Source organism: Narcine bancroftii, chromosome 5 (assembly GCF_036971445.1).
Source record: "Narcine bancroftii isolate sNarBan1 chromosome 5, sNarBan1.hap1, whole genome shotgun sequence".
NCBI classification, from domain to species: domain Eukaryota; kingdom Metazoa; phylum Chordata; class Chondrichthyes; order Torpediniformes; family Narcinidae; genus Narcine; species Narcine bancroftii.
This window is the reverse complement of record NC_091473.1, coordinates 183533809-183542110: the sequence shown is the minus strand read 5'-3', so window position 1 is coordinate 183542110 and position 8302 is coordinate 183533809. Positions and strand designations below refer to the sequence as shown.

At 52.7% G+C, this 8302-nt stretch overlaps 1 protein-coding gene across 1 annotated transcript; it reads right to left on the bottom strand.

The window, feature by feature from the left end:
• Positions 1–935: 935 nt before the first annotated feature.
• rps19 (ribosomal protein S19) lies at positions 936–8302 on the bottom strand. The gene is made up of 6 exons (XM_069940062.1): positions 8204–8302; positions 7778–7848; positions 6669–6769; positions 4116–4299; positions 2932–2986; positions 936–1011 (listed from the first exon to the last, which is right to left on the bottom strand). The coding sequence occupies exons 2-6, from the start codon at positions 7846–7848 to the stop codon at positions 985–987; spliced, it is 438 nt and encodes a 145-aa protein (XP_069796163.1). The 5' UTR covers positions 8204–8302; the 3' UTR covers positions 936–984.

The window sequence follows — 8302 nt, the reverse complement described above, 5'->3', positions numbered from 1 at the left end:
TTGTGCATTTCCGGATGGGGAAATCAGGGGAACAGGTATCAGTGCTCAAAGGGCTAAGAAATTCAAATGATGGTGCAGAGATTTACCAGGACGGAGAATGTGTCTTATCAGGCAAGGTTAACAGAGCAGGAGCTGGGGAAGGGGACAAGGAGTTAGCAGGAGGGTGGGAGAGGGGAAGAGGGTCTCAGAAGAAGGGGCTGGAGGAAGAGGGTGTCAGCAGAAGGGGCTGGGGGAAGAGGGTCTCAGCAGAAGGGGCTGGGGGAAGAGGGTCTCAGCAGAAGGGGCTGGGGGAAGAGGGTCTCAGCAGAAGGGGCTGGGGGAAGAGGGTCTCAGCAGAAGGGGCTGGGGGAGGAGGGTCTCAGCAGAAGGGGCTGGGGAAGAGGGTCTCAGCAGAAGGGGCTGGGGAAGAGGGTCTCAGCAGAAGGGGCTGGGGAAGAGGGTCTCAGCAGAAGGGGCTGGGGAAGAGGGTCTCAGCAGAAGGAGCTGGGGAAGAGGGTCTCAGCAGAAGAGGCTGGGGGAAGTGAAAAGGTGTAGTGGGTACATGCTCTGTGGTTAGTAAGGTATTATTTCAGGTGGTATTTGAGTGGAAAAGGAAAGGTTGGGAACCAATGCAGTAACCCAATTCTATTCTACCCACATTTCCCTCACCCACACATGGGGGGTGGTGGGAAGCATTCCCAGGAGCCAATTCCTCCAACCACCCCCCCCCTCGCAAGTTTTGAGGAAGTGGGAGGAAAGCAGAGAATCTGGCAGAGATCAGCATTGAAGCCCACCCCCCCTTCCCTGGAGAGCTCGAAGATTTCGGGCGCCGCCCAGCCGCCGGAAGGCAAGACGCCCAGGCACACAGGAGAAGCTCGACAGAGAATGGAAAGCGAGAGGCAGGGGCACATTTCAGGCCCACAGAAGGCACCAGAAAAAGAACGGGACACAGGAGACAAGCTGAAGGGAGTTTTATTTCTTTTAAAAGTACAGCATACCGGACCCTCAGTGCTTCTTGTTGGCCGCTGCTACCTGCAAAGATAAAAACGGCCACCGCTCAGTCCCCCTCCATGCCACACACACCCCCTATCTGAGCACCAGCCTGGCATTTTACGGGGGGGGGGGTGAGAAGAGAGGGAAAACGCAGTTACAGATTTATACCCTGCCACTCACTACAGTTCAGTTCTTGGTGGGCAGGCAAAAAGCCCCCATAAATAAATGCACACTGAGGACTGGAGAGGAGATGGATAAGTAGTGGGTCCACTATGTCATCATGCAGCCCCTCTCCCCCGGGCCTACATTTAAATTAAAATATTTGATGTATCTAGATATACAGCTAAATGACAGGCCCTCTTGGCCATGAGCCAGTGCCGCCCAAATAACCCCTGGTACAGGTTTTTTGTTTGAAGGGTGGGAGGAAACCCGCGCAGACATGGGGAGAGCGTACAAACTCAGGGGGAGCCCATGGACTGACAACATAAGTTATTTCACGATGCAGGGGGGGCGGCACAGTTAGCACACCGCTGTTACAGTGTCACTGACCGAGGTTCGAATCTGACGCTGCCTGTAAGTTCTCTCCATGGTCTGCGTGGGTTTCCTTCAATGCGCCAAAAACACATTTGGGGTTGGGAGTTTTTAGGCTCGTTAGGTGTAATCGGGCGGCATGCGCTGGAAGGGGCCTGTTACCGTGCTGTATGTCTAAATTTAATTTTTTTAAAATTCGGTAGAAGTACAGAAGAAACTTGACTGCTTCACGGGGAAGAGGGCCCATGGACTTAAAGCACAAACCCAAGGGGGCCATAGCCAAAAGGATGAGAATAGATGGTCATCAACAGCAGGAGTGGGCAACCTTTTTTTTAAAAAAAAACACTCACATTCCACCTTAAGCAATCCCTGTGCCATCAGTGCTCTGTGATTTAGTGAGGAATTGCTTAACGTGGGATGTGGGTGGAAATGAAAAAGGTTTGAAAACCACTGTTTTAATCGTCCCTAATTGACTCGTTCTGTGCAGTTTCAGAACCCCAAAGGAAAAGGGCCAATGACCATTTTTCTCCAGCAAAATAATTCATAACAATTATAGCAGTGTTTCTCAACCTTACCTTCCCACCCACATCCCACCTTAAGCACCAATGGCATAGGATTGCTTATGGTTTAAAAAAGATTGCCCACTCCCGGACTATAGTATAGACTCTATACTGGATGGGGTAAATTGTAGATAGGAGGTGATGGGGACGGCGAGGAAGGTTTCCAAAGCTTGCAGAGGGATCTGGACCAGCTGGAAAAATGGGCTGCGAATTGATAGCTGAAATTTAGTGCAGACACATCAGGTGTTGCACTTTGGGAGGTCAAACCAAGATAGGTCATTCACGGAAAGTGGACAGGGTCATTAAGAATGTCTATGGGACATCATCAGTTGCGGGAATCGAGTTCAAGAACTGCGAGGTAATGCTTCAGCTCTACAAATCCCTGATTAGACCACACTTGGAATATTGTGTTCAGTTCTGGTCACCTCATTACTGGAAAGACGTGGAAGCTGTAGAGAGGCGGCAGAGATTACCAAGACACTGCCTGGAGTGGAGAATGTGTCTTATTAGGCAAGGTTAGCGGTGCTGGGAGCTTTCCTCTCGAGTGGAGACTGAATAGAGGTCTACAAGATGCAAAAATAGGGTGGACACCAGAACCTTTTTCCCTGGGCAATAGGAGCAAATAGCAGCAGTCATCTGTTTAAGGTGAGTGGAGGAAGGTTTAGGTTAGGTGCTTTGTTTAAATACACAGTGGTTGGTGCCTGGAATGCATTGCCGGGGTGGCGGTGCTGAAGACTGGTGTAATATGGGACATTTAAAAGACAGGCACAAACATAGTTTGATGAGTATTCTGTACTGTGCCAGAATGTTCCGCGCCATTGCCGCACCTTTCCAGGGCTCAGCTGTGTAAGGGAAGCAGGCCACCTACCTGTCCTGCGATCCGATCCAAGTCTCTCTGTCCCTGTGGAGTCAGCCTCCGGCCGCTGCGTCAAAGAAAGATAAAGGCATCACCGGAACGTTTCCGACTCCCCCCACCGCCCCCAAAATTAACACACCCGGTCAGTACATTCTCCCCGAATTCCACGCAGGAGCAGGGGTAAACCCAGGAGACGGTGGCACTTTCTGGGAAGGTAGAGCACGGCTCAGCGGGGGGCGAGGCGCATCAGTTAGAGGGTGGGTGGGGGAAGAGGCAGAAAACAGTCGACGTTTCGGGTACTGATGAACGGTCTGAAAACATCAACTGCCCTTTTTCTCCCGCCAATGCTGCTCTCCCCGAGTCCCTAAAGCGGACCCAACATGGCTCCAGATTGCAGGCACTGAGGAAAAGGAGATGGGGGGGCGGGGTTCTAATGGAAACTGGATGCTTGACATGAATGCCATCCCTTTGGGGGATGCCCACATAGAAGACAGCACAGTTGGCGAGGCAGTTAATGCAATGTCTTTACAACGTCAGCAATCGGGTCTGTGGTTCGAATCCCACGCTGTCTGTAAGGAGTTTGTATGCTCTCCCCGAGTCTGCGTGAATTTTCCCCAGATTTCAAAACATACCAGGGGTTGTAATTTAATGAGGGGTAAATTGGGAAGCACGGACTCGAGGGCCGAAATGGCTTGTTACCCTGCTGTATTTAAGATGAGGCGATGTTCCTCCAATCTGTGGGTAGTCTCAGTCTGACTTTTCTGGCTTCTGTTAAACACCCCCCGCCTCCCCACCACCTTTACCCTAGCTCTCTCCCCTCCTCAAATCAATCATCACGCCTCCTCTTGTCATATCACCTTTTGTTGGCCTGGACTCCTCCCCCTCCCAGTCTTCCCCCCTCACCTCTAAGCTCTTTCAGGTGGCCAGAATACCCCAATGTAAAGCCGCATATTCGACCCCATGCGGCTCTAGGGGTACCCACCTGAAAGAGCAGGAGGCACCTCCGAGGCGCACTTTCTAACCCTCCTCCGAGAGGGATAATCACCGGAGCACTGAAGATCCCCCCTGTGCATCTGCTAAGGGGTGGACTGATGAGAATCAGCTGGCAACCCAATTCCTCGTGCCTGACAGCCCCCCTCCCCGCTGCCCCTTGGCGCGGGACGTCGGGGCAGGGGTAGCCAGCGCCCTTAACTCACCCATTCGGATCTTTCTCGACGATCTTCAGCCCCTCAAGGGCCTGCAGCACCTTCCTGGCGACAGACTTTGAGCCACGGCTGAAGTGGCTTGGCTTCACACCGTTGCGCTTGCGGCCCCCGTAGATCTTGGTCATGGCACCCACGCCAGCACCACCCCGAAGATACAGGTGACGGGCCGTGGAGGCTAGAAGCACAAGACGAGGCACCAGTCAGGAAGGAGGGCAGGTGGGTGTCAACTGATCCTGGAGGGAAGGGGACCAAGTACCCATCACAACTTCCTCTCCCCACCGTGTTATGGATTTGGCAGCTCCCCTTTCCAATGCTGACCCGACCCCCCACCCTCACTTTGTGTGGAAACTTCCCATTTGACCACCAGGTGTCGGTTCCACATCTGCCACATTTCCCATTTGCACGGCACAGGAGTGCGACAGAGCACTCCCCGTGGCTGGAGTTAGTCAACGCACTCCCCATCCACCACATTTCCCATCTGCATGGAGCGAGTCAGAAGTGGGACTGAACCCTCTCCACTTCCCCTGGGTGGGACTTGTCGATTCACTCTTCATTTCCCCATTCACAAGGCACGGGCCAGGGATGTGATCAAGCCCTCCCCTGTGTGAGTGCAGTAGTTTAGTCATGTGGGTCAAAGGCTTGGAGTGGAATATTGTTCTCCCAGAGGGAGAGAGCCAGAGGAGCAAGGTCGGATGTACTGACACTGGAGAGGGCCTAGAGGAAATTTCCGAGAATAATCTCAGGGATGAGAGGGTTAACAGCATTAGATGGCTCTGGCCCAGCACTCATTGGAGTTTAGGATGGAGAACCTGACCGAATATTGTAAAAGACTGTGTACAGTGAACCGAGAGGAGGTATTCACCAGTGGGAAAGTCTTGGACGAGGATTAAGGGATGTCCCTTTACTACAGAGATGAGGTTGTTTCAGTCAGGGTGAAGAGGTGGGGGTGGTGAATCTAAAATTCTTTGGTACAGACAGCTGTGGAGGCCAAGAATATTTAAGGCAGAGGTTCTCAATTTGTACAGGTGAGAAAGGCAATGGGGCGAAAGCAGGAGAATGCTGTGCAGGTTGATAGGGGAGTCAAGAAGGCGTATGGTACGCTGGCCTTCATTAGTCAGGGGAATTGAGATCAAGAGCTGTGAGCCAACACTTCAAATATTGTGTTCAGTTCTAGTCACCTCATTAGAAAGCTTTAGAGAGGTTGCAGAGGGGATTGACCAGGATGTCGGCTGGATTGGGAAACCTGCCTTATGAGGCAGGGTTAGGACAGCTGGGACTTTTTGGAGCGAAGAAGGATGAGAGAAGACTTCAGAGGCTGTAATGGAGGATTTAGACCAGCTTATGCAAGAAGGGATGCAGTTGTATCAGAAGACATAATCTAAATTCCACTATGGGGCCCAGGGATGCAGTTCAATCAGGAGACATTATCTAATTGACACTATGGGCCCCAGGGATGCATATGAATCAGTAGACATTATCCAACTTGAGGAGATGCAGTTGTCTTTTGTTGGTCGCAGACTGTCAGAAGACCTTGAAGATAATTAAATCATTTGTTCAAAGAGATAAGATCTGAAGTAACCAACTTTTGGGTAATATAAGCCATGGTCCCACTGATGAAGTTTGAGACTCTCCAAGAGGTGGCAACATCTCTCAGCAAGAAGAAAAACTTCAAGAGTCCAGCTAACGTCCGGTCGAGGGAGGTAGAGAAGCTGCTACCGGCACCCCGACAATCTATACAAGTGTGCAGTCGTTGCTTCTCTTTGGCAGTTGGGACCAGTCCAGGCATTGATAAGTATAATTGGAAAGGGCTTGCATATTGAGTGTGAATTCAGCTAGTTATTTAGTAATAAAGACTTGTATAAACTGAACTGCTCTCGGTGTGTGTGTCTATTTTCTTTCAGTAGCCCAAACACTGTGACCAATCTAAAACGAACAAAATAAGAGGTATAAGTTTACTCATGACAGAGGCCTACAAGGCGTAGATATGGTTGACAGGCAGCACTTTATCCCCACACACGGCGGGAGTAGCAAATACCATAGGACATCTGTAGATGGCGAGGGGAAGAAAGTTTAGGGGAGAGGTCAAGGGGTACATTTTTACCCCAAAGTGGTGATGGAGGCTGGTACAAAAGGGACATTTCAAAGGCATTTAGACAGGTACATGGATGCAAGAAAAAGAGGGTCATGGGTGTGAATAGAGGGTTACAACTCAGAGCAAGGGGATGCAGTGATGGGTAAACGTTTTCAAAGTATGTGACTGAAAATAAAGCAAAATGCCTTAAGGTTTATATATTCATGCAAGTGAAGTTTGTTCAGTATAAACACAGTGTAGTATTTTTGTCTTTTAAACTGCTTTTTCTCAAGCAAGAATCAAGCAACAGGAAAATACATTTATCCAGCATCACCCAATCCCTGTAGATGCCAGGAACCAGAGGGCAGAGCAAACCCGACTCAAACCCACGCGAGTGGAACCTGGCCAACCACCCCCTCAGCGTAACACGTGCAGTCACGGGAAGGAAGTTTCGGCGCGCTGAGACAACTCACCTGCTCGTGTGTAGAACCAGTTCTCGTCGCAAGGAGCCAGCTCCTTGTGTTTACCCAGTTTCACTGTGTCAACCCATTCGGGGACTTTCAGTTTCCCAGACCTGCAAACAGACGAGACCGGTGTAGCCACAAGCATATTGGGAACACCAACCCCCGCCAAGCAAACGCAGCCTCAAGAATCCGTCCAACCGTGGAGGAGAAGCTGCTACGAAATCAGATCCAGGCTTGAAACCGGACACCGCGTCCCAACGCAAGCAGACTCAAGGCCAGCCAGCCAAGCTCATAAGAGGAAATGCTCCCGGCCGCTTCACCACCACTGACGCACAGCAGCATAACCAGTCAGGCAACCAGGTCAGGTCCATTCCTACCCCTGCTGGAAACAATCAGACGCATGGTGCTCACTGGACTGCGGGCAGGAGACACCAAGGGAACCTTGATCATCGGGATGCACCTTAACTAAGGGGGGAATTCCAGAGATAGGGAGGGGTGTAGGTGATCGGAGGGGGTTACAGAGACAGGGAGGGGTGTAAAGGACCGGAGGGGGTTACCGAGACAGGGAGAGGTTACCGAGACAGGGAAGGGTGTAAAGGACTGGAAGGGGGCGACCGGGACCGGGAGGGGTGTAAGGGACCGGAGGAGGTTACTGATACAGGGAGGGGTGTAAGGGACTGGAGGGGGTTACCAAGGCAAGGAGGGGTGGAGGGGACCGGAGGGGTTTACAGAGACAGAGGGATGTAGGGGACGGGTGGGGGGGTGGGGGGGGAGAGAGGAGAATTACAGAAACAGGGAGGAGGAGTATTGGGGACCAGAAAGGGTTCCAGAGACAGGGAGGGATGTAGTGGACTGGAGGGAGTTCCAGAGACAGGGAGGAGTGTAGGGAACCAGGAGGGGACCGGGGGGTGGGCAGCAGCGACGGGGAGGGGGCAGCAGCGACGGGGAGGGGGCAGCAGCGACGGGGAGGGGGCAGCAGCGACGGGGAGGGGGCAGCAGCGACGGGGAGGGGGCAGAGGGGTTCCCTACTGAGACAGGGAGGTGTGCATGAGTTGGATGAGGCTACTGTTAGTATCCCCCTTCTTCAGTTCTTTGACCAGGTTCCCCAAGACACCTACTTCTTCAGGAAGGCTCCCAATGCCTGAACAAACTCCTGCTGATTCACGTCCTTCACCGTCACCCCTGGCATCTAGGGAGGGAGAGAGCAGTGCAGTCAGAGGATTGGGAGAGACCAACAATAGGGCCACTCATTACCCCTTTGCTTCCTCCTCTTACCCCCCACTCCATTCCTCCTCATAAACTCTCCTTCCCCATCCTACCCCTTGCCTATCTCCCCTAACCCCTTCTCTCCACTTCCCCTGCCTCCCTACCCCCTCCTGCTCCCTTCCCCTCCTGCTCCTGCCCCCTTCCCTACCCCCTCCTATCCTTTCGCCTCCTCCAACCCCCCCCCCCCATCCCTCTCACCACCCTCCCCTCTCCCTCCCGGTGTCCCGTCGCCTTCTTTCCCCGGCTCTCCCTCCCTCCCACCGCGCTCCCTTGCACACCTTCACCGTCTCCTGGGCTCGGCGTGCGCGTAAAGGCCGGGCCCGGGTTCGCCGACTGTATTTAGCACGGGCTGGGGCGTTGAAATCTCGCGGCGTGTC